Source organism: Loxodonta africana, chromosome 6 (genome assembly GCF_030014295.1).
Source record: "Loxodonta africana isolate mLoxAfr1 chromosome 6, mLoxAfr1.hap2, whole genome shotgun sequence".
In the NCBI taxonomy this organism is placed as follows: Eukaryota; Metazoa; Chordata; class Mammalia; order Proboscidea; family Elephantidae; genus Loxodonta; species Loxodonta africana.
In genome coordinates, this window is record NC_087347.1 from 15,476,241 (window position 1) to 15,502,463 (window position 26,223).

Here is a 26,223-nt window from a genome sequence, read left to right on the forward strand (position 1 = left end):
GCCCTCCGGCCCGGCCTCGGCTCCCCCGGCTGCCTGGCAGCGTTTCGCGTGGACAAGCCCCTTGCTCCGCCCGCCGACATGGGCCCGAACGGGGGCTGCAGAGGACGCGTCCGCGGGCGGCGGCCGCAGCAACAGCCGCAGCGCCGCGGTCTCCGCGATTGAGCTGGTATTTGGGCGGCTGGAGGCTGCGGGGACGGTTGGGGGTGGGAGGAGGCGAAGGAGGAGGCGAAGGAGGAGGAGGGAGAACCCCGTGCAACGTTGGGACTTGGCAGCCCGCCTCCCCCTGCCCAAGGATATTTAATTTGCCTCGGGAATCGCGACTTCCAGAGGGGAACTCAGGAGGGAAGGCGCGCGAGCCTGGAGGGGCAGCGCAAGGACCCCCGGCCGCCGCCTGGACTGCTAGAGATGCATCTTTGCCCCTTCCCGGCCGTGTCGACGGAGCGGGGACTCGGCTCTCGGAGGATAGGGGCTGCCCTCGCCCAGGACGCGCGGCTTCCCCCCCGGGCATGAGACACCCGTGAACTCGGGTCGGGGCCAGCTCCCAGGCGCAGCCGCTGCGCCCTTCTCCACTGCCCCTCCTGGCGCGGAGGGCTGCGTGGATTCAGCTTCGGCGTTTTTGCTGCTTCCAGCCCTGTTTGCATGTGCGGGGCCGCGGTGCGGAGCCGCCGCCCCCCACCCGCTTGTTTTTCGGCGCCTCCCTCTGCTCGGCAGCAGCGGTGGCGGCGGCAGCATGGCGAGCCCTCCGGAGACCGACGGCTTCTCGGACGTGCGCAAGGTGGGCTACCTGCGGAAACCCAAGAGCATGCACAAGCGCTTCTTCGTGCTGCGGGCGGCCAGCGAGGCTGGGGGCCCGGCGCGCCTGGAGTACTACGAGAACGAGAAGAAGTGGCGGCACAAGTCGAGCGCCCCCAAACGCTCAATTCCCCTGGAGAGCTGCTTCAACATCAACAAGCGAGCGGACTCCAAGAACAAGCACCTGGTGGCTCTCTACACCCGGGACGAACACTTTGCTATAGCGGCGGACAGCGAGGCCGAGCAGGACAGCTGGTACCAGGCCCTGCTGCAGCTGCACAATCGTGCGAAGGGGCACCACGATGGGGCTGCGGCGCCCGGGCTGGGCGGCGGCGGGGGCAGCTGCAGCGGCAGCGCCTGCCTCGGTGAGGCTGGGGAGGACTTGAGCTATGGGGACGTTCCCCCAGGCCCTGCCTTCAAGGAGGTCTGGCAGGTGATCCTGAAGCCCAAGGGCCTGGGGCAGACAAAGAACCTGATTGGCATCTACCGTCTCTGCCTGACCAGCAAGACCATCAGCTTCGTGAAGCTCAACTCAGAAGCGGCTGCCGTGGTGCTGCAGCTGATGAATATCAGGCGCTGCGGCCACTCCGAGAACTTCTTCTTCATCGAGGTGGGCCGCTCGGCCGTAACAGGGCCTGGGGAGTTCTGGATGCAGGTGGATGACTCGGTGGTGGCACAGAACATGCACGAGACCATCCTGGAGGCCATGCGAGCCATGAGCGATGAGTTCCGACCTCGCAGCAAGAGCCAGTCCTCCTCCAACTGCTCCAACCCCATCAGTGTCCCCCTGCGCAGGCACCACCTTAACAACCCCCCTCCCAGCCAGGTGGGGCTGACTCGCCGCTCGCGCACCGAGAGCATCACCGCCACCTCCCCTGCCAGCATGGTGGGCGGGAAGCCCGGCTCCTTCCGGGTTCGCGCCTCCAGTGATGGCGAAGGCACCATGTCCCGCCCAGCCTCAGTGGACGGCAGCCCTGTGAGTCCTAGCACCAACAGGACCCATGCCCACCGGCATCGCGGCAGCGCCCGGCTGCACCCTCCGCTCAACCACAGCCGCTCCATCCCCATGCCTACTTCTCGCTGTTCGCCTTCCGCCACCAGCCCGGTCAGCCTATCGTCCAGCAGCACCAGTGGCCACGGCTCCACCTCTGACTGCCTCTTTCCACGGCGGTCTAGTGCTTCTGTGTCCGGTTCCCCCAGCGATGGTGGCTTCATTTCCTCCGATGAGTATGGCTCCAGTCCTTGCGATTTCCGAAGTTCCTTCCGAAGTGTCACCCCAGATTCCCTGGGCCACACCCCCGGAGAGGAGGAGCTGAGCAACTATATCTGCATGGGCGGCAAAGGGGCCTCCACCCTGACTGCCCCCAATGGGCACTACATCTTGGCTCGGGGTGGCAATGGCCACCGCTACATCGCAGGAGCTAGCTTGGGCACGAGCCCAGCGCTGATTGCAGATGAAGCAGCCAGTGCTGCAGATGTGGATAGTCGCTTCCGAAAGAGGACTCACTCCGCAGGCACGTCCCCCACCATTTCCCACCAGAAGACCCCATCCCAGTCCTCCGTGGCGTCCATCGAGGAGTATACAGAGATGATGCCCGCCTACCCACCAGGAGGGGGCAGTGGAGGCCGACTGCCCGGGTACCGGCACTCTGCCTTCGTGCCCACGCACTCCTACCCGGAGGAGGGTCTGGAAATGCATCCCTTGGAGCGGCGTGGGGGCCACCAACGCCCAGACACCTCCACCCTCCATACCGATGATGGCTACATGCCCATGTCCCCAGGGGTGGCACCAGTGCCCAGCACCCGAAAGGGCAGTGGGGACTACATGCCCATGAGTCCCAAGAGCGTGTCTGCCCCACAGCAGATCATCAACCCCATCAGACGCCATCCCCAGAGAGTGGACCCCAATGGCTACATGATGATGTCTCCAAGTGGCAGCTGCTCCCCTGACATTGGAGGTGGGCCCAGCAGCAGCAGCACCGCCCCTTCTGGGAGCAGTTATGGAAAGCTGTGGACAAATGGGGTAACGGGCCACCATTCTCACCCCTTGCCTCACCCCAAACCACCTGTGGAGAGCAGTGGTGGCAAGCTCTTGCCTTGCACCGGTGACTATATGAACATGTCACCCGTGGGGGACTCCAACACCAGCAGCCCCTCCGACTGCTACTACGGCCCCCAGGACCCTCAGCACAAGCCGGTCCTCTCCTATTACTCATTGCCAAGGTCCTTTAAGCACACCCAGCGCCCAGGGGAGCCAGAGGAGAGTGGCCGGCACCAGCACCTCCGGCTTTCCTCCAGCTCTGGCCGTCTTCTCTATGCTGCAGCCGCAGAAGATTCTTCCTCCTCCACCAGCAGTGACAGCCTGGGAGGGGGATACTGTGGGTCTCGGCCGGAGCCTGGCCACCCGCATCTCCACCATCAGGTCTTGCAACCCCATCTGCCTCGAAAGGTGGACACAGCCGCCCAGACCAACAGCCGCCTGGCTCGGCCTACCAGGCTGTCACTGGGAGATCCCAAGGCCAGCACCTTACCTCGGGCCCGCGAGCAGCCACAGCAGCCCCTGCTGCACCCTCCGGAGCCCAAGAGCCCAGGGGAATATGTGAATATTGAATTTGGGAGTGACCAGCCTGTCTACTTATCTGGCCCTGTGGCTTCGCACAGCTCACCTTCTGTCAGGTGTCCAGCCCAGCTCCAGCCAGCCCCCAGAGAGGAAGAAACTGGTGCTGAAGAGTATATGAACATGGACCTGGGGGCAGGCCGGAGGGTGGCCTGGCAGGAGAGCCCTGGGGTGGAGATGGGCAGAGTGGGCCCTGCACCTCCCGGGGCTGTGAGTGTGTGCAGGCCCACCAGGGCTGTGCCCAGCAGCCGGGCTGACTACATGACCATGCAGATGGGCTGTTCCCGGCAGAGCTATGTGGACACCTCCCCGGTCGCCCCTGTCAGCTATGCCGACATGCGGACCGGTATTGCTGCAGAGGATGTGAGCCTTCCTGGGGCCACAGCGGCTGCTCCTTCCTCATCCCCAGCAGCCTCTGCCTCGTCTACTGCACCTCAAGGAGCAGCTGAGCTGGCTGCCCGCCCTTCCTTGCTGGGGGGCCCACAGGGACCTGGGGGCATGAGCGCCTTCACCCGGGTGAGCCTCAGCCCCAATCGCAACCAGAGTGCCAAAGTTATCCGTGCGGACCCGCAAGGGTGCCGGAGGAGGCATAGCTCCGAGACCTTCTCCTCAACACCCAGTGCCACCCGGGCAGGCAATGCCGTGCCCTTTGGAGGGGGGGCTGGGGCAGGGGGCAGCAGCGGTGCCAGCAGCAGTGAGGATGTGAAACGCCACAGTTCTGCTTCCTTTGAGAACGTGTGGCTGAGGCCTGGGGAGCTCGGGGGAGCCCCCAAGGAGCCAGCCCAGGTGTGTGGGGCTGCTGGGGGCTTCGAGAATGGTCTTAACTACATAGACCTGGATTTGGTCAAGGACTTTAAACAGCGCCCTCAGGAGCATCCCCCTCAACCGCAGCCCCCTCCACCACCACCCCCTCATCAGCCCCTTGGTAGCAGTGATAGCAGCTCGCCCAGCCGCTCCAGCGAGGATTTAAGCGCCTATGCCAGCATCAGTTTCCAGAAGCATCCAGAGGACCTCCAGTAGCTCAACTGGACAGCACAGCAGGTGCGTTTCCTGGTGAGAAAGTCCGGAGACAAAACTGCTTTTGTCCATGTGCTTGAATCCTGATCCTTTCCCTCTGCTCCTTCCCTCTCCTCCCTCCCACTGGCTCCTTAGGGAGTGCTTGCCCTGGAGATGCAGGAGGGAGGTCAGGGCGCACGTGATGTGGGCCCCCCCCAACCCCAGTGACACCTGGCAGGAAGTCAAGGAAGGTGTAGAGGAAGCCACAGGAGTGCTTTTTCATTGAAGACTTCCTAAGTACTCACTCTCGTATTTTTAAAACTCATATTCCACAATACCAGTTTTTGAGATTTGTGAAGTTCAGGTAGCAGAACCTTGACCTGTTTATTGAGATTTTCTGTTGACTTTGTATTTAGGTCAGTCCTTGGAAAGGACAATCCCTTCTACACAAAATCGTGAAAACAGGGGCTAGGTCCTTTCTTTACAATAGTTCCTCTGCACTCTTAAGTTGAGAGTGATCTTATCAAGTTGCTCTGTGTACTTTTGCTCTGTTATTTCAGAACACCAAGGCAACGTAAACAGCAGCTCAGGGAAACATCAGTTTATATTCACGCTGCCCTAAAGAAGATTTCAGAACTAAGAGCTTATTTAGGCTTACATGTTTAGAGAGAAATGCCTATCTAGCTATGAATGAATCTAGAAGGTAATTAGGGGTGACATTTTCTCTTTGTTCCTGAACGAATATTCCTGAAATATGATTCATACAAGGACCAATCATCTCACAGCCGTGGTCGATCTATACAGGGTATGTAGTGAACTGCAGGCATCTGGGACCCATTATTGGTTAAGAGTTATGGAAGTTCATCCCGGTGTGTCTGCCTTACAGTTGTCCGCTCTTGAAAAAAGCCTGCCCTGAGACATCACACTGTCCTTTGGGGGCTACTGTACCCGTTCTGTAAAATTACTTAACATTTTCATGTTGAAAAGAAGGAGTATTAAGTCAGGGAGCATTTTTGGTTTTTTGTTTTGTTTGTTTGCATTGAATCTAAGAGTTAAACCTTGTAGCCTTCACTTCTAGGATATTTGTCGTTTGCCTTTAAGTTCAAGAGTCTATGCCTCAGTAAATGTTGAAAGTTGGCTTTCGGTCTTCTGTGGCTAAGGCTGTACTGAAAATGAAAAACATTTGTAATAGGAAATTAGCCTGTCTTTCTTTCTGTTGAGCCTATTTTCTGGTGGTCATAATTGTGGGTAGAAAAGAGGAGTGTAGTTCGCAAATAATGTGATGACTTGGCAACGCAGAAGTTTCCAGCATTTGGAAACACTTTATTCTGACAAAATGATTATCTTGTGACTGTCCTTTTATATATACTTCACAGAATGAGCTCTAACAAGCATTTCTTCTTCTTAATACATGTTCATTCATAAGAAATTGATTTTTTGCATTGGGCTGCAGTTGATAGATATTTGTTCATTTATTACGTAGTCACGGTCTCCTTAATTCTAACAATTTCTAGTATCTGACCCATGTATTCACTTTTCTGTAGAACAAGATGTAAGTATACAAACATTCAAACTAAGATTTTAGGTGATATAAAAAGCATTTATTTAATTAGTATTTACTTCAACATTTGTCAGTATATACAGCACAGATTTTGGTTATTTCAAATGATGTTTGTGGGAGTATGAATCCTTGTAATTCTTTAACCAGTTGTATTGTATAGTGCTTCCTTTACAAAGTAATGAGAATTCGAAGGGAAAAAAATCAGAACTAACATTTTGATTTTTGAAGAAGATGAAGAGGCTGAGAAACAGTACCTTTTCCTCACCTGTGTTCTTAATTTGAACAGGTCTGTTTTAATGGAGTAGAGTAGATAATATATGCTGGGATGAAATCAATGACTAAATAGAATTTTCATTTCTAGAATGGGCTTTATAAATAAAATCTTCCTTATATGAAAAAAAAACCCTCTATTCTTAGCTTTGTTAGGAAAAATCTAATATTCTGGAATAGTCATATAATCCTATTCCTAAAACCATCTTGGAGTAGCAATAGGCCACGTTGTGACCACATCATGCCAGAAAAATTCTACAGTGTGTATTTGTAGAATGTAAATGAACAAAGAGGTAGAGTTGTGCGTGTGTGTTTGAAGTGGGACACCCAATGCCACTGGCACATTTACATCCTGGATTCTACTTGCTTGTCTTTGCTCTGTTGAGTTTAAAGATGTTATTTTGATAGTCATTTATCATCTCAAACAGAAATGAGACTTGACTGTCAGTGGCAAACAGCTTCGCCTAGGAATGAGTATGTTAGTTTGTGAAAACACTGTTTTCCTTACTTCTTCAGCAATTGCTGCCTTTTCTTGTCTTCCCCATTTCTCAGGTAAAACATGAAACTTGGTGAAAGGAAAGGAGATACTATGAGGGGTGTGTTCCTTCTCCCAACCCCTCATTTCAAACTCTTCTCGTGGTTTAACATTTTCACTGTCTAGCGGTGCAGTGGTTAAGTGCTAGGCTGCTAACCAAAGGGTTGGCAGTTCAAATCCACCAGGTGCTCCATGGAAACTCTGTGGGCAAGTTCTACCCTGTCCTGTAGGGTGGCTATGAGTCCGAATCCACTGAAGGGCAATTTTTTTTTTTTTTTTAAGTGAAGATCATTTGCAGAGCATTTAGCTCAGGTGCTCGGGGCTATCTGGTGGCCTATCTGCTTTTACTTCCTACCCAACAATCTTCTGTTTCTCTTGGCAATCTCTGTGCCCTCTAACTTGGTTCTGATCTGCTAGATTGGTTTTCAGCACCGCCCCCCTGCCCCCACACGCACCCCATTGCTTTTGTTTCACCTCTTATTTCATATTCCTGGCATTGTCCCTTTTTTTGGTCCTTTCAGAATTTCCCAGTACCGGTGGCTGACTCTGCTGTCTCCAGAGGTGACTGGAGAACCCAAGGAGGCAGTTTTAGCAGCCCTGCTACCTTTAACCAGCATTCACCTCCGAATTATCTTTCAGTTTTGGAATTAGACGCGGGCCATCCCTTTTGGGTTCAGTTTTTCATTTTTCATTCTTTGCTGCTCCCCCACTCCCCTCCAAAACCAAGAATTTGACCATTTCTCACCCTTTCACTGTTTCCTCTTTGTGATTTCAGGGATTCTGTGTCTCTACGACTATCCCCCCTCCCTCCTCCCTCGTTTTGCTTCCCCTTGGTGTGTGGCCTTTTTGTCTGGCCCGAACCCCCCTCAGCCTGGGCACTGTCCCTTTGCCCAGGGAAACTCCGCTTCCTGCACTCCTCTCTCGTTACTTGTCCCGGGGCTCCCCTTCCTCCTCCTAGCCCCCTTTCGCTGGGGGCGGGGGAATCTGCCTCCAGGCCTCCCTCGGGTCTTGCATCCCCGTCGCCACCGTCTGGGGCGCCCCGGGGCGGCCCAGCCTCCCCGGGGCCGCGTGGTCGCTGGTGGCGGCTGAGCCTTAGCCCTGCAGGCAGTGCGTCTGGCCTGGGGCGGGCTGAGGGAGCAGCCCTGTGCTGATTGGTTCTCGCCAGAGCCAATCAGCGCGAGCCTCACGCGAGCGCCTGCGGGGGTGGGGGGCGGGGTCTCGGCTTGGGGCGTGGGGTCCTCCTGGCCTCGTGGCTCCGACCTCAGGGCATGGGGGGTCCCGGGGTTTGCTTGCTTCTTCCCGGAGCTCGAAAACGGAGCTAAGTATGAACCCCGCCCTTCCCACCCAGAGGATGTTATTGGTGCATCGCGACCGGAATCCTGAGAATGAGAAAGTCCAAGCAGCCCACTGACTGATGCCGGAAGCACACGCTTCCTCTTATTTTTAATTGAGAAAAATTCAGCCTGTGGCCATGTGATGCGCCCCATTTTGTCTCCCTCTCCTCTTTACTATGGTTTACTACAAAGCGTTGTACCTTCGTTTTTCTGTCCTGAAATTCACGAGTAGAAGGGAGGTACAACAGGCGCTTGTAGTTGTAGGATTAATTGGGCTGGCTCGTGATTCCTTTATTTAAATCCCTTACTAATGGGAGGGAGGACCAAAAAAAAAAAAAGACGGTAATGCAGGTGCTGTGGCTCACTGGGGGTCTCGGAAGAAGAAGAAAAAAATCCTCATTTGGTTTAAGATTGCATTGGGCTCAACCCTTGATTGAGCGCCTGCAGTTTGGAGACCACTGTGCTAGGTGATTTGAGAGATTCGTTACAAGGGCTTGGGTGTAGGGTTCTTTAGTGAGATTTGGTGGAAGTGTTCAAGCGAAGAGACCACGGGGCAGACCGGGTGAGCTGATTTTGAAAGCTTGCTGGATTTGTGCTATACACTGTCACATAACCAAACATATGTGAGTTATAGTAGTGTATAGGATGGGAAAATTTTTTTGCAGTTGTCCTTCGTAAAAGAAAGAAGGAAAATAAGGAGAAATGCTATAGAAGTATTTGCTTGTCCTCCCTCCTGCTCAGGTACTTCTCACCAGCCAGCATCTCTGTTGCTTTCCTGAATCACAAGCCCCAACCCGTTGCCACCCAATCGATTCAGACTCATAAAGGCAGGGGTTTTCCCTAAGTGCCTATTGAGACATCTTAGGGGAAAATGTATGGAAAAGGTGCTGTCCCAGTGTAAGAAATGCTTCTGAGCAATACTGTCTCTGAGTAGTGGAAGAGTTTCTCTCTTCCAGAAAACTTTGAGGTTTAATAATGTTAATTTCTGCCATTGTTTAGGTAGCTTTTATATTTTAAAAAAAAAAAAATCCATCGAAAAGTCCCACATACTGTATTCATTTATCTGAATAATTCTCTCCCCCCCCCCCAATTAAATCCTATTTCTAGTGTTGTCTTATACAATACGGGACTTAGAATCCAAAAGGGCAAGTTAGTTTTTTTTTTTCATTTGTTTATCAAAATTCCTGGAAAATAGCTGTATGCTATCTCAATGATGCAATGGAAAAAGTAGCTCCTTGGGTTGTAGCGCAGTTCGTGCACTTCACTGGTTGAGTGACCTTGGGCAAGTCGCTGAATTTCTCTGAGCCTATTTCCCCACCAGTATCTTGAGAATTTTGCTATAAATTATTCTAACCCCCTTTACGACTCTAAACAGAAGGATGTTTTGGAGAACACTTGCTGTTCTTTAATGGGCTGATTGAAATGAGAATTCTTTCTGAGGAAGCTCCTCCAGTGTCATTCATAAGGACATGCATTAAAAGAATGTTCTGTCTTGTTCTTGGAACCAGACACCCCTTATGCCCAGCCTGGGCCTGGAAAGAAAATATTAGATTCAAGACTGATCTGAACCTTTCTTGTTTGGAGTTAGCATTTTCAGGTTTTCAGTGATTGACTTTAATACACACGCTCTTCACTGCACCAGCCTAAGTTTTTGGGACCATCTCTATCCTGGATTAACACAGTGATCCTATAGGACAGAGTAGAACTGCCCCACAGGGTTTCCAAGGCCATAATCTTTATGAGGCAGACTGTCACATCTTTCTCCTGCGGAGCAGCTGGTGGGTTTGAACCACCACCATTTCAGGTAGCAGCCAAATGCATAACCAGTGTGCCACCCGGGCTCCTTCTAGATTAGATTAGGCTCCCTCTTTTTTCCATTTCTTTTATTTATTTATTTAAAAATAAAATGTATGCTAGAATGTATTCACCTGCTAGTTCCTGCATCTTGAGGTCAGCTGTCAGAGACATCCCGCTCCACCCCTCAGTATAGGTTAAGCTTTAATGTCTGTGACAAATAAAACCAAACTCACTGCTGTCTTGTTGATTCTGACTCATGGCGACCACACGTGTTACGGAGTAGAACTGCTCCACAAAGTTTTCTTGGCCGTAATCTTAATGCAAGCAGATAGCCAGACCTTTCTTCCGAGAAGCCTCTGGGTGGATTTGGACAGCCAACCTTCAGTTTAGTCCAAAACCAAACTGTTTTCCATCGAGTCGATTCCAACTCATAGTGACCCTATAGGACAGAGTGGAACTGCAGTTTAGTGGAAATCACTTACACTACCCAGGGAACTTCTGTGACAGCATTCTATATTGTTCCTGTTAGAAATCCCCCTTTCTTGTGGGTGGTCTGTTTATGGATAATTGCCCTCGGTACAGCCATCAGAATCCTTCTGCTGGGTAACCAATGAATGGAAAGAATGAATGGAAAGGAAATTTCAGAGGCCAATTGGAGACTATAGGAGGCCCCCTATTATGTTTCGTTTAGTTTTATTTTCCCTATTAGGTGTGTGAAAAAAAACTCAGTACTTCTTTTGCCTGCAGAATTAGTGTTGTCCAGCTTTTTGGGGGTTGAGCGTTTTTCATCAGTTAGTTGAGCTGTCCATTGCTTTGCTGACCCAGTATTTTCTTGGCTATTGAGTTGCCAGTGTATTCAGAAGCTCCGACTCTTTTGGCACCTCTGTGGGATTTCATAAATCATTAGAATAGTCTATTGACTCTTTTCATTCAGAAATCCATTGACTTAACTCTTTTCCAGCCCTGCTATAATCAGATATATTTATCGGCTGTATAGACTATAAATGGTTCCTTTTATTTTGGTGGGACGGTAATTTAGTATAATAGAACACTTCACACAATTTTAAGGTTTTGTTTTGTTTTTAAAGAAAGCCATTTCCTCTATTATTTCCTCATGTTACAGAGTTACTGGAACTTGTATTCAAAGAAAACAGCTTCTTGTGAATTCAGTTTGAAGTCTGTTAAAAGATTCTGCAACTTTTTTTTATTCTAATACTTTTTATTTTTTGCCTTTAAAATATTCTCCCTACCACATTTATAATTATGTAATTGGTGTATTAGTTCATTATCTTATGAGTACACAGCTATGTGGCAAACTTCAAGGTCTCTTTTAAAAATGGTATTGAAACATGTTCAAAATGTGTAGAATGAACAAATCTGTCTTGGAAGAAGTACAGCCAGAATGCCCCTTAGAAGGGAGGATGGTGAGACTTCATCTCACGTCCTCTGGACACGTCATCAGGAGGGCCCAGTCCCTGGAGAAGGACATCGTGGTTGGTAAAGTAGAGGGTCAGTGAAAAAGAGGAAGACCCTCAAGGAGATGGATTGACATAGTGGCTGCAACAATGGGCTCAAACATAGCAACGATTGTGAGGATGGCGCTGGAAGGGGTAGTGTTTCCTTCTTTCGTAACGTAGGGTCGCAATGAGTCAGAACCGACTGGATGGCACCTAAAACCAGCAACGCAATAGTAGCATGCTGATTTCAAGCTAATATGAAACAGTTACTAAAAAAGTTATTATAAAGCTTTAAAAATGCTAGGCTAGTAAATATCTTTTATTTTCATCTATTACTTGTCTGACATTATGGAAATTGTATCTCTCTCATTCTTAGTTCACAGAAAAAGGGGGAGATGGATTAGATAAGTATATGGTACTGTCATCTGTGGAAAAAGGAGCATTTTCTATTTTGATAATATTCTGGCTTCAGGCTCAGCCGTAATTGTTAAAATAAATGTGGTCGGATAAATGTTATTTCTGCCTCCTCAATGAGTCTGCAATCTTTGAATAATATGCCTTTTAAAAATGCGTTTGTGTTGAAGAGGCTGCTTTTCTTTTTCAGTCTCCTTTCTACATTTTCATTCCTGAAGGCAGCTGAGTTGACTGCTTGTGTCAGACCACAGTTTTAGTTTTGTCTGAAACCCTGGTGGCAAAGTGGTTAAGAGCTACAGCTGCTAAACAAAAGGTTGGGAGTTCGAATCCACCAGGCACTCCTTGGAAGCCCTATGGGGTAGTTCTGCTTTGTCCTATAGGGTTGCTTTGAGCCAGAATCGACTTGATGGCAATAGGTTTGGTTTTGGTTTTGGTCTTCAAGCAGAGACAAGGTCTTACAGTTTTATTACCCTACTTTAACTATCTTACTGAGTTACCTGAATTACACCCATTGTTTTCCTTCCACCACTCCATGGTTTTTTCACTCTCTGTTACGCTCAATACCATTCAGCCCTGGTCTGGTTAGAGGTAAACCAGTGTACATTGGATGCTAATTGGTTGGTCCAAAGATGGCGTGATAAAACCCAAGTTGTCGTAAGGAAAAAAAAAAAAACTTTAATAAATAAATCTTCCCCCTTTTTTGTTGACTAACAGATGGCTTGATACGAGTTTTCTGATCCTCCCTGACACATTTAGGTCATGTCACTTCATCTTGAGAAATTAGTAGTTGTATTGTTTGTTGAAATAATCAAAGAGGCGTTATTTTCCTTCACATATATGTAGCGTGGTAAGCAAATTATATTGTGTACAGAAAATTCATGTTTCTGGCTTTTAGAAAGGTTATGCTCTAAATGACAGAAACAAAATTTTAAAAATGTTGTTGCTGGTTGCCATGGAGTCGATTTTGACTGACCTATGAGGACCCCATGTGTGCAGAGCAGAACTGTTCTATAGGATGACCTTTTGGAAGCAGATTGACAGGCCTGTCTTCTGAGGTGTCTCTGGGTAGGTTTGAACCACCAGCCTTTTGGTTAGTAGTCCAATGCATAACCATTTGCAGCACCCAGACTCATATTAAAAAAAAAAAAAGATATAAAAATATAACAGCTAGTTGAAATCTCTGTAATATTCAGTTATTATTATGCCATCAAGTCTCATTTCCCTGGTATTCAATAATCACTTCTCTGTTCATTTTTAAATTATTAGAGGGCTCCGTAGGATAAGAAGAATAATTATGCTTGCTTCTGTATTTGGAAGTTGTGGGATTAACTGGATAATCTTTAGCAGTTTCCAATACAACATTAGAGTTCTTTCATGCATTTTGAATGTTAGTAATAGAAAGTTGGTTAAGTGCCCGACCGTTCAGTCTCTTCAGTGGAAGAACGTGCCCAGATTTCTGCATTAAAGGAACACGGCAGACAACATACCTCTTATGATAGGCTCACTGCTTTTCTGTTAAAGGCAAAAAGTACCCTTTTCCTTTCTACGCCTCTTTCTTTGAATCTCCAGGCTCAAAAAGTTGCAATTGATTAGTATAACCAAGGAAAGGAAGAAAAACGATGTAGAGAAATTATCTAGTAGAAAGGTAATTTACCTTTTAGAGAGTAGAAAATTATCTGCTCTCTAACCTTTAAGAATTTTTTTCAAATTGATTAAGAAGGGAAAACTTTCAAATACTACCACTGTACTGAAAATTCTGATTTAAATTTTATCATTTTTTGATGGCGTGCCAATATGGCTATGTTAATAGCAATACCATCAGCTTTTTCTTAGATTATCTAGAGTAGGGAGGAGTACTTAGCTTTTGATGTGTAACATACCATACCAAAGCTTGGTGGCTTAAAACATGAAGCTTTTATTAGCTCACAGTTCTTCAAGTTGCTCATTTGGGTTGGGTTCAGCTGGGCAGTTCTTCTTGTCTCACTTGAGTAAACACATTGCCTGCAGTCAGCTGGAGGGTCAGCTGGGGGCCGCTTGGTCTAGGATGGCCTTACTCACATGTCTGGTGGATGATGCTGGCTCTTCACTGATGCTAGCTACTGGCTGGGCCACGCGTCCCCAACAGGCCAGCCCGTACTTAGACACTTTTCAAGCCTCTGTGTGTCTTGGTTACCCAGTGCTACTATAACAGAAATACTGCAAGTGGGTGGCTTTAAGGAACAGAACTTTATTTTCTCACAGTTCTGGAGGCTAAAAGTCCAAATCAGGGGTTGATTCCTTCCTTGTTGGTAGCCCTGGACGCTCCTTGGTTCCTTGGCTTGTAATTGATCCTCACATGGCGTCTTTCTTCCCCTTGTGTCTGTTCTAGTCTTTTTAGAACTCAGAAGTGATTAGGTTTAGGATGCACCCTACTCTGGTATGACCTCATTAACTTAACAACAACAAAAAACTCTATTTCCAAAAGGGATGACAGTCACAGGTAATAGGGCGAGGAATTCCACACTTATTTTGAAGGAACATCATTTAGTCTGCTTGTATTGCCTTTGCTATTATCCCGTTGACCAAGAGCAGGTCATATAGATGAGCCCAGATGCAAGGGGTAGAAAAAGAGACACATTTTTCCAATTTACTACATTATATAAATGCATTTATAAATGCCATTATTTAGTTCACCATTAACAAATATCTATCAGTTTCATGTTCTAGATTTAGAATAAAAGTATTCTTAGATGTTTGTTTGTAATCAGTATACCTAGCTCAGGGTGAAATACCAGCAGTTTCTTTCACATTAGGACTGTATCACTTTTTCATCTTAGTTTTTCTTTCGAAAACATGAACACTTATATTCCTTCAGTAAATGTATATTGAGTCAGTACTGTGGACCAAGTGGTAGAGACTGAATTAAGTGTGTCCCTGCCCTTGTGGATTTACAGAAGACAGAGGATAAAAAAGTAGACAAAGAAAGAAATACATGACTGCAAAATGCGGTAGTGTGATGAAGGAGAAGGGCAGTGTTATGAAGTAGAAAAATGGGTAAACGGCTTCAGATGTGGGGAAGGAAATGATTTGGGAAATTAATAAATAATGTTCTGTCCTTTAGGTTTGCAAAGTGGAGGCAAAGGCATGAACGTTTTACTTCTGGTATTTAGCAGACCAGGTGCAGATTCAGATCTTGGGATGATATATATATATATATTTTTTGTAATATTTTATTGTGTTTTCGGTGAAGGTTTACACAGCAACTTAGGTTCCTATTCAACAATTCCTAAACAAGTTATTTGGTGACATTGGCTATATTCTTCACAATGCCTGAACGCTTTCATTATTTGTGTTCTGGTTATTCCATTTGGGATGGCATCTTTTTAAGAGTTAGATTTCCCCCTTGAGAATGCCTCTTACTGAAAGCATGAAAGGCTGGAAGCTCTACCTCTAAGATAAACGTAAAAGCGACGCCATTTTCTACCACCAGAGGCTGTTGTCTCCATTTTTAATGCCATTGGTGGTTGGTGAAAATATTTATACTGTTTGTCCTAGACTTCTATTAAGACCTAGGCTAGAAGCGTACACTTATTGAACCATCTTCAGGGGGCTTAAATAGGGCCTGAGATCAGATTTGGTAGTTACCGGGTAGGAAACAGAGTCCCTAGGTGATGCAAACAGTTAAGATGCTCAGCTGCTAACTCAAAGGTTGGAAGTTTGGTCAACCTAGAGGTGCCTCAGAAGAAAGGCCTGCTGATCTATTTATAAAAAATCAACCGTTGAAAACTGTGTGGCACACATGGGATTGCTGTGAGTCAGAATTGACTTCACGGCTATTGGTTTTGGATAGAAGAGAACCCAGGGCTAGAGGAGATGATAGGCGTCTAGGGCCATCTTTCCTCGGTCCTTGCTTTACTGCTGGTTCTTCCTCTACTTACATAACAAGCTGGATCATCCAGAACTTGCTGGACATTCTAGAAATTTGGGGGGAGATTGGAGCAGTGGCCAAAATGGAATCAGATACCTTTAAAACGTTGGTAAGACGTTCTTAGGCCCAAGCACAGTTGTGTCTAGGTTTTTGGTGACATAGGCTTGCTGTTTATTGGAAAAAAAAAAAAGCAAGTAAAAATGGCTTGCAGTGTCCCACTCAAAGTGAAGGCAGTACTTTTGTTAGTGCTTTGCCCAGATCTCTTAACAGCCAATATTTACATTCTTCTTTTACTAGAATCTCAAATGCTTTAAATGTTCCCGAGTCTACAGAACAAAACAAAGTGGGACACTATACAATATGTCATGTTGGGGGAAGGGGAGTGAAGTCCTTCACATTTTATGAGGAGCTGGTGGAGTGGCGGTATTTATATTGTGATCTTGGCAGCCTCAATGCAGCCCCCAAGCACCCCCCTGGTCCCTCCTGCCCCCCTTCCCAATTCCGACACACTCTTTGAACCACAGCTAAACAATAACTTCCTTTCAAAGCTGATTCCATTCCCTCTGGTTAGATGAACGAATATAAATACGGCATTTTTTAAAGAATGGGTAATAATTTATGAAAACATTTTATTTCCACTAGTAGGGTGTCCTGGAAGTCGTTGGGATTATAATGAAAATGTTCTCTTTTGCATAAACTCTGAAGCTTGTGTGTGTGGGGTTGGGGGGAGGAGGAGGAGGAAAGTGCAGCCCAATATAAAGGGTAACATTCCTGAAACTAGGTTTTTAAAAATATTTTGCAGCCTGAGCTTTTGGTCCCTCACAAGTTCCTACAAGGGACGCCCTTCAGAAAGTGTGCAGGCTTGTCGTTCCTCAGGCCTTTGAACTGGGTGAGGAATGTGTCTCAAGATGGAAAAATGAATGGCTGGTGCTTTTAGCCTCCAGCTTGAAACTTGCGGGAGGAATGTTATTGTGTCTTCAAAGACTGCTTCCCACCAGGCCAAATTGGATGGGCTCTTGGAAACCCTCTTTGTATTACCAAAAAAAAAAAAAAATTACCAAGTGCTCAACAAAAACCCAAGCCACTGAATTTGATCTAATTCACTGGCTACTTTTAGGTGGATTTTTTAATTAATATGTCTTCTCGAGGGCACTGGGTTTCTCTAAGAAAAGAGGCCCTTTCCACCGCACCCTCCCCATGGCTAACTGTTGTGATTTACTGTTACTCACTAGATAAGGAACCTTGGGGCATGTTTTGGCATGGCGAATGCTATTTTACAAAATAGTGGCAGGAGACACTTAGGAAGATATGTAAATAGTTCTTCTTGGCTCTGAGGAGTTCTGAAACGATTTCCAGCTGAAGTAGGTAAAATTGCATTGGCAATATAAAATCAATACGTTGAAATGACCAAGGAAAACACTTCAAATATTTTATTTGCTTGGTTCAAGTATACCAAGCACCCCATCTTTCTCCTTTCTTTTGGAAAGTTTGTCCCTTCCAGAGAGAGAATGGAACCCCCTGTCATTAGCACATGTTAACTGGTTTTGTGACAATATTTCCTACTAAAAAAGGTGAGCTGTTTGAGAGTAGGTTCACTGTTCATTTCATGATTCCAGTGTTTGAGGAGACACCCACAAAACGCTTGCTAACTTATTAACACTTGAGGGCAGAGTTGTTGAATTAACTGAGAGAATGGCTTTAGAAAAGTCCCGAACAAAAACAACAGTGTGGGTATATTTTGAGTACTTCAAACAGTTCCATTCCTCAAATATTTTAAAAATTAAATTCAGATTTACCAATAAACAGAAAACCACACCAGGGTCTGTCAAGCTGATTCCGACTCATAGCCAATGCATGTATTACAGGGTAGAACTGTGCCCCAAAGGGTTTTCAATGACTGTGACCTTTCAGAAGTAGATCTCCAGGCATTTCTTCTGAGGTGCCTCTAGTTGGGTTCGAACTGCTAACCTATTGGTTAGTAGCTGAGCGCTTAACTGTTTGTGCCACCCAGAGACCCCAAGATATCATATTAAAAACCATCAAACAGAATTACAAGAGTGCTTGGAATGTGAGGACTTGGGTAAAATTAATTACAAGTACATCATTTCTTTGTCTGAAGTCCCAAGTTATTGCAAAGTCTTAGATACTTTCTCTGTCCCCCAAACCATCCTTTGAAAGATTGACAGAAACTTTGCTTTGTTTTGACAAGATTTATTTCTCTGCTTCTAACAGCAGCTCCTCGGTTTTTATTCTATTGATGTAGTAGTTCTGATGTTAATTGTAGCTTGCCGATCTAGGTCACCACATAGCATTTGCACTGTGGCTTAAAGATATCAAAAGCAATGAGAAAATTATTTGAAAAAATAATTATTGTATCACAGATTACCTCTATTTGTAAAAAGAGGCCAGTTATTAACTTTGTGACTCATAGAGTCCTTTTCTAGTATTTGCTTCTGCTCTTTCCTTTTCTTCCTCTTGGGTATATTGTTACTAATTAGCATGTCTGCTAAAACCTGTGTTGTTGTTGGTTGTCATCAAGTCGCTTCCAACTCATGGCAACCCCACATGTGCAGAGTAGAACTGCTCCATAGGGTTTTCAAGGCTATGACCTTTTGGAAGCAGATCTCCAGGCCTGTCTTCCGAGGTTCCTCTAGGTAGGTTTGAACTACCAACCTTCCAGCTAGTAGTCATGAGCTTAACCATTTGCGTCACCCAGCGACTCCTAAGATATGGGAAATGAATTAAATTTAAATGAGCCCATTTTGTATGCTAGCAGTTGTTAGCTATTCTACTAAAATATTGCCTTGCTTCAGAAAGCTGACCTTCATTGCTAAGTCAAGATTTGAGACTCTTCCTTGTGTTACTTGACTTTGTTTCCAAGGTTGATTGACCCTGGGCTAGTGTGATAAACAAAGTAACAGAGAAAGTGTATTCTAATCTAGTTTATCACCCATTATAGCAATTCTTTTTAAAACATTGCTTGACATTTCAAGTATTAAGCTAAAACAGAATCCTAGCATTTCTACGTACAGTGAAGCATCATCAGCCCTCAATACAAAACCCCTGACTCCCCATAATCTGTAATATAAATGTGTTCTATTTTAAATGTGACTTCCAGTTTATTGGCCCTTCGTAGCCCTTTGACAATTATGCTACTTTCAAATAATGGAAACATTTTTTTCAAACAGCTGTGTGTCCAGTATTGAACGAGGCCACTTTTCTCTTTTCCAGCTTAGATTTGAATGCTTGGTACTTGGTAGGTACTTTTTGTTGCAGATACAGAATATATGCATATTTCACCATATGTTTTTAAAGCATATTATGGGAAATATACTAGTACCTTGTATCTGTAGGCCAGCATCAGATTCTAATTAGGAGGACAGAAAGTTTTTCTTGATGATATTATCACTGCTGGATGCTTGGTAGGTACTGAATACTGTTTTAAATTTATTATTAATTGTAGTGAGTACCAAAACTGATAGTATGAAGAAATCATAGCTGGCCAGGGAGATGGTGCTGGGAAATTGCTGAAGACTGGAATGTTAAGGCCAGCATCATATGTTTCAGGGCTATATTGTAAGAAAGATCAGACATTAAAAGAATGTTCTCGTTAATTAATTAATGTACCAAGTAGTTAGTGTCTACTGAGTACCAGCCATATTCTGAGTTCTGGAGTTACAACTGTGAAGAAACCTGGTAAAATTCAGGCTCTCGTAGAGCTGTTTTACTTGTGGACTGGTTGAATGAGAAGGCTTTAAAAGACCAGCTTTTCCGGGGGACAAATGATACACTGAGAGAAGTGGCAGGGTCTTCTGGCCCCTTTTATGAACTAGAGGTCTTAACAACACTGATATGTACATCCCATTTTACTTTTTAAAAGTTTTTGCTATGTTGTTGTTGTTGAGAACATACACAGCAGAAAATACACCAATTCAACAGTTTCTACGTGGATAATTCAGTGGCATTGATTGCATTCCAGTCTTACAAGCATTCTCACCCTCCTTTTCTGAGTTGTTCTTCCCATTAACATAAACTCACTGCCCCCTACGGTTCCTCCCTAATCTTTCAAGTTGCTGTTGTTAATTTCATCTCATATAAATAGTTCTTTAAAGAGTATAATGCTCAAACCAAAAAAACCAAAACCCATTGCCGTCGAGTCGATTCCGACTCATAGTGACCCTATAGGACAGAGTAGAACTGCCCCATAGAGTTTTCAAGGAGCTCCTAAACTGCCAACCTCTTGGTTAGCAGTTGTAGCACTTAACTACTACGCCACCAGGGTTTCCATAATGCTCAAGGCAAACATTTTTTACTATTTGATTTTTGACTTCAGGGGCTCTTTTTGGTTTAAGGTGTAAAGATTATTTCAGAGCAGTAGTTTCAGGGGTTCATCCAGCCTCCGTGGCTCCAGAAAGTCTGGAGTCTGTGAAAATTTGAAATTTTGTTACACATTTCCCCCCTTTTGATCAGGACTGTTCCATAGAATCTTAGATAAATATGTTCAGTAATGGTAGCCAGGCACCATCCCATTTTACTTTCAAACGCATGACTTCCTTTTTCCTGGGCATGAGTACAATCATTAGCACTCCTTATGGCTTTATCAGTCATGATTAAGGTTACCTTGTGACTCACAAATAAAGCAAAGTCAGATTTTTCTGATGTTAACAGGGCAGAATATAAAAGAGAAGGAAGTAGGAGAGTTGAAGTTGATACATATCTGCTTGGAAGAGATTGTCTTAGGTGAATGTCATGATCCAGGGGAAGGGTGTGAGAAGTATGTGGTATCTCCTGGAGGCTGTAGAAAAGACTGGGTCCAGGCACTAGAAGGAGCCCTGGTGGTGCAGTGGTTAAATGCTTGGATGCTAACCAAAAGTTTGGCAGTAAGAAGCCACCAGCTGCTCCATGAGAGAAAGATGTGGCGGTCTGTTCCTGTAAAGATTTACAGCCTTGGAATCCCTATGGGGTGGTTCTACTCTATCCTATAGGGTCACTAAGAGTCAGAATTGACTCGAAGGGCAGTGGATTTGATTTTTCTCTTTTTTTCCTCCCACCACAGTCTGGCCCCCAGTGCATGCTGGGCCATGTTCATGTGTGTGTTGTTGTCTGTGTGTTGGTGTCATGCACCATCACATCACTTACGTTGCAGAGTTGGGTGTCAGTTTTTTTCCCTGGGTATTATTAAGAGTTTTCTTCTCCAGAATATTATGCAAAGCTGGCTATGTTTATGTACTAATCCCCTTCTGAAATTTTGTTTGAAAACTCTGTTAGAAAAATATTTAATCCATGTGATTTTTATATATACACTTATTCCTTGTATGAAATATTTGGGAGGAAAAGACAAATATCTTGAACTGCTCTTACATGAGAAGCTTTTATTTCCATATTATTGTGTATTTAACGAGTACAGATATTTTAAATTTTTTTGTTAGATCAATAAATCACTAGAGGGAATCCCATAATTTTGAGATAGATTTTTTTTTTTTTTCCCCCAAGTGGTTACCAGCTTTTATGGTGAGGAAATTACTTCATGGCTAACTTAAATTCTTCCTTCTCAAGTGAGAGCATTTCCCTCATTCTGATTTTAGTGTTGGTGACGAGCAGTGCCCTTTTTTTTTTTTTAAAGGATGTATATTTCCATCAGAAGATTTTTATTTATATAATAAATAATCTGCTGAAAAGTGCTATGTTGTTGTTGGTGTGTGCTGTTGAGTCTATTCCAACTCCTAGTGACCCTATAGGACAGAGTAGAACTGCCCCATAGGGTTTGCAAGGCTGTAATCTCTACAAGAGCAGATTGCCAGGTCTTTTCTCCCACAGAGCAGCTAGTGGATTCGAACTACCCACTTTCAGTTAGCAACCGAGCGCTTAACCACTGTACCACCAGGGCTCCTTGTAAAGGACTGTAGGTACCAAAAACAAATTGAAATAAAACATAATGGACGTATTTAATTGTATAGAAGATAAAACATTAACAATCTATGTACTGTTTCTAATCAGGTTACTAAAAAAGAAAATAGGCTGAAGTTCAACAAATTCTTAGAAGAAAGTGTCCATAAAGTATCACATATATGATCAGACAATGCTAATTAAATTAAATATGACTTCCTAGCTTTCAAGTATACCATACATTCATTTGCTGAAATTTAGTTGTAAGGTCAATTTTTGCTGAAAGAAATTTTGCATCGTTGTTCCAGTCTATAAAAAACAATATTGCATCAAATACGGTTTAAAATACGGAGTTCTTTTAAATGGTCAGAAAGTTTAAAGTTATTTGAAAACCACTTGGAAAACAGAATACATGAATATTTATATAATTACCGTAACTGGTTTTATCATTTTTAACGCTGTAGCATTTTTAAAATAGAAATTTTAGAACAGTTTTATATTTTTAGGATTTTTGCAAAGATTGTAGAGTCTCTGTATATCCCAATCCCAGTTTCTCCTGTTATTAACATTTTACATAAGTATGTGACGTTTGTCACAACTAATGAGCTAATATTGATGTGAGAGAGACGTTTCTTCTCTCCCACTTATTTCTTCAATTATATTTATTTTAGTATGGACTCACGATTACTTACTTTATACTTGGGGTTATAATCTAATACTAATTTACTTTGTTGCTCAAACTGTTCCAGTTTTGGCCATTTGGAGCTCTTTCAGTTGGTTCCTGTAATCCTCAATTGTTTGTTTGTTTAGCACTTCCTTCATTACTGAAGAATGGTGTAGAAACCAAGATCTGAGTGCAAAGTTGCTCGTTAGTACTGGAGCATTGTTTCTTTTAGACTGTCTCAGCTGACAGAGCAATGAAATATCTGTGTATAAACCAAAAAAAAAAAAAAAAAAACCACCTGTTGTCATTGAATTGATTCTGACTCATAGAGACCCTATAGGACAGAATAGAACTGGCCATAGGGTTTCCAAGGAGCAGCTGGTGGATTTGAACTGCTGACCTTTTTGTTAGCAGCCTGAGCTCTTAACCACTGTGCCACCAGGGCTCCATATGTGTATAAAACTGTATATATACACATATGTGAAAACATTTCTATACTTAACTGTGTATCTATATTAAGCTCAGATTAGTTTATACTGAAGTATCCAGCTGTAATTCATTACCACATGGATCATTTTAACTTCATTTTGCTTATCTGTAACCTTCCTCTTCAACAATGGGAAACCTGTCTCCCATCATCCATTTACTTAGTTGTTCAATTCCATTGCACCTGTATAGGAGTATCAGAATTGTTAACCCACACTCCCATAGGAAAGAACTTTATCAACTAGTATACAGTGCTTTTGTACAGTTCCTTTCCTCTTTAGTCTTACAGATGTCACTTATTTACAAAGTTACTTAGGTTAGTACCTTATTCCTCCACCCCCTTCAATGAGGTGGCATCATACATTTTTAGTACAGTTTGATTCTTTGTTACATTCTGCATACCATCCTTGGACTGCCTATTTGCACTATAAACCTCTATGAGTTTTCACAAATGCTTAATGCCTTGTATTCACCATTACAGTATCATACAGAATAATTTCACCACCCTAAAAAATCCCCTCTGCTTCACCTATTTAACCTTCTCCTTTTCCCCTTCTCACCCAAATCCTTGGAAAAGACTGATCTGTTTATTGCCTCTATAGTTTTGCCTTTTCTAAATGTCACACAATTGGACTCATATACTACATAGCTTTGTCAAACTGGCTTCTTAGAAATACGCACTTAAGATTCATATTACGGCTTGATGGCTCATTTCCCTTTATCACTGAGTAATATTTCATTGTGTGGCTGTACCACAGTTTTCTTTATCTAGGCCACTATCCTGTCGTTGGACGTTTCAAAGTCACTCTCAGTTTTTTCTTAAAAACAACCACTTTTCTGAGTTTTACTCGTAATTTTTATTTCTCAAACCTTGAATCAGTTTTGTGATTCTTTCCAGAACCTATAAAGTTTTTCTGCCCAGAATTGACCAGCATTCAGTAGTAGAGTGTTTCAGAGCAGCCCAGGGTACAGTTGGAGATTTGCTTCCTTATTTTTCTATATTTTAATCTACGTCACATTCAAGGACATTCAAGGACAGCAGAGTGTTACAGATTTATAGACCACCTTGGGGCCACTATGGTCATCAGAGCCTTTTTGAATTCTTGTCCTGCATAACTATTTATGTATTTCTGATTTTGATTTGTTCCATTTGCTTTTCCTTCCTTTTGATTTTGTTGAACAAAATTTAGTTTTGGTTCTTGTCTTCAATTTCCTGAGGATGCTTGGAATTTACTCTTATACTGCAAGATCCTGACATACTTACTACTTTGGAACTACAGGCATCATTTGAATCCCAGATCAAACAGTGTAACATTCCTGAGAGTGACACAATTTACTCTCCTTTCTCCAATGTGGAAAATATCCATGAAATTGATAAATAAGCTTCAAAATCTTACTTTACTTTAAATATGCTTTCCCTTTTAAGTCATATATAAGAAGAAGAATGGAAATTAAAATGTAAGGTTTAGAATAGAGCTGAAGATCATCTAATCCATTTATTTTACGGCGGAGTAAATTGTGGCTCAGAGAGTTTATTAATCATAGCAGCTACTAGTATGTACGGACTATGCAAGGTATTAATAGAAAACACTTTATAGACCTTGTCTGGCTTCAGCTGCCTAAGAAACCTGTGATGTGTTTAACTCCAAAGAAGGTTCTCTTAACTTCTGGATGGCTTCGGAATTCATTAAGACATTTGGTATTTGTTGGAAGACATAGCTATTTGGATTTTTAAAAACTTGAGAATCTGTACGACTGTACAGTAGTCTTTTTTTTATTATTACATAAATTTGATTGAATATAGGTGTTTACAAAATTTTCATTCTTTCTTACCATCGTTGATTCCCTGGTCTCAGGAAATTAATCTGGTTAATCTCAGTTTGGCAGTCATTAATTCTGGGCATCCATTAGGAATTCCGGAACTGGCTGTGGCATTAGGGGCTTCAGACACCCTTGCCTGATGTGGGCACAGAACTGTTTGTTCATGTAAGGGGCTCATAGGGGCTATCCTTGTTTGGGTTCGTAGACTAGGGAAAGGGCTGTCCTTGCTGGACTGCAGGGAATTGTCCCTGGGCTCATAAGGGTGGGGTGCGCCCTGTAATACTTGCACCTGTACATGAATGAATAAAGGTAGCCATTAGCAATTTGCCAAAAGGAAAAGGAGGATTATATTTTACACAGTCTTTCAACATTCAGCAAAAATTTTCCATCATTTTCTATGTACAAGGCACAACCAATTTTAAGTCTGAAGGAGTCCTGGTGGTTCAGTGGCTAAGCACTCAGCTGCTAACCAAAAAGTCTGAAGTTCGAACCCACCAACTGCTCCTCGGGAGGAAGACGTGGCAGTCTGCCCTCATAAAGATTTACAGTCTTGGAAACCCTATGGGGGCAGTTCTACTCTGTTCTACAGGGTTGCCATGAGTTGGAATCAACTCATTAGCAATGGGTTCAGCTTAGTTTTACCCTCCTGGGGTGGGCTGGGGTGGGCTGGCATGGGAGCAGGGAGGAAGGAGGAAGAGGATGGTAAGGCATGATGTTTTGTTCAAGTACAAGGATACAAAACAAAGTAAAAAAGTCTGAGGCTACTGATACCCCATAGCCCATTCCATGTAGTCCTTTTTGTTTTTGTTTTTATTTCTATCAGAACATGGTTTTTCCGTCTCCTCAAAACCGTCTCAGCTTGTTGTGTAATTCTTGCGATAGAATTCCTGACATACCAGATCATAAAGATTACAGCGAGGTGTCTTTTATACCTGTCTGTGTGTTTTCCCCATGTATTTAACCTTGGGTTGCATGTGTACTTTTTTAAACACGTTCCCTTCTAATCAGTTTTGTTGTCTGTACTTGTTGACTGGCAAAGCCTCTGGACAAGTTGTTCAAAATAGAAGACTCAGGGCTCTCTTTGTGCGTAGCCCGTTCACCAGAATGAATCTCTTGATAAAAGTTCTTTTGAAAACTGTTTAAATATTAACTGACCTGTAACAAATCCTATGTGCCTTTTTTTGAACCATACACTAAAAATAGGAATATGTATCTGCTAATGACCTTTATTTCAAAATTTCCCAAAATAGTCCAAATAGAGCTCCAGAGACCATTTACCGTAGTCAGCTATGATATCCTCTATAGAGTTTCTGTGACTGCTTGATTTTCCACATTCTATTTTTTTTTAGATTGTTACCACAGCCCAAAGGGAATTGGTATTACTGGACTATATTTGCCTTTAGAGTGTCACCAACCCTCTAGAGTACATATGCTGGGCTATTTATGAAACAACTTTAGCTGACAGCTGAAGATCAGAAGCTGTTATTTTGGGAAATGTCCTAAATGTGAGGTTCTGTGGTGAAAAAATTTAGTGTCCTGGAGATAAGGATACTTAAAACAGGAAGCCATGGTAACTTATTGCTTCCTGTATAAGTGTCCTTATCAGTATGATAAGCTTTAGGTTTCAGTTCTGCTTTCCTAATCCCAAGATTTCATTCTCGTAATCAGCTTCCATAAGAGGATTAG

General features: G+C 44.1%; 1 protein-coding gene across 2 annotated transcripts in view; it reads left to right on the forward strand.

Annotated features, from left to right (window-relative positions):
* Nucleotides 1–730: 730 nt before the first annotated feature.
* The window catches only part of IRS1 (insulin receptor substrate 1), a 76,411-nt gene continuing 50,918 nt past the window's right edge, over nucleotides 731–26,223 (forward strand). Inside the window, exon 1 of one of the 2 annotated variants that reach the window (XM_064286620.1) lies at nucleotides 731–4,462. In XM_064286620.1, coding sequence (XP_064142690.1) covers nucleotides 731–4,429 — 3,699 coding nt within the window. In that variant the 3' untranslated portion in view covers nucleotides 4,430–4,462. The remainder of the gene's footprint in view (nucleotides 4,463–26,223) is intronic. The other variant, XM_064286619.1, reaches the window with a different exon arrangement.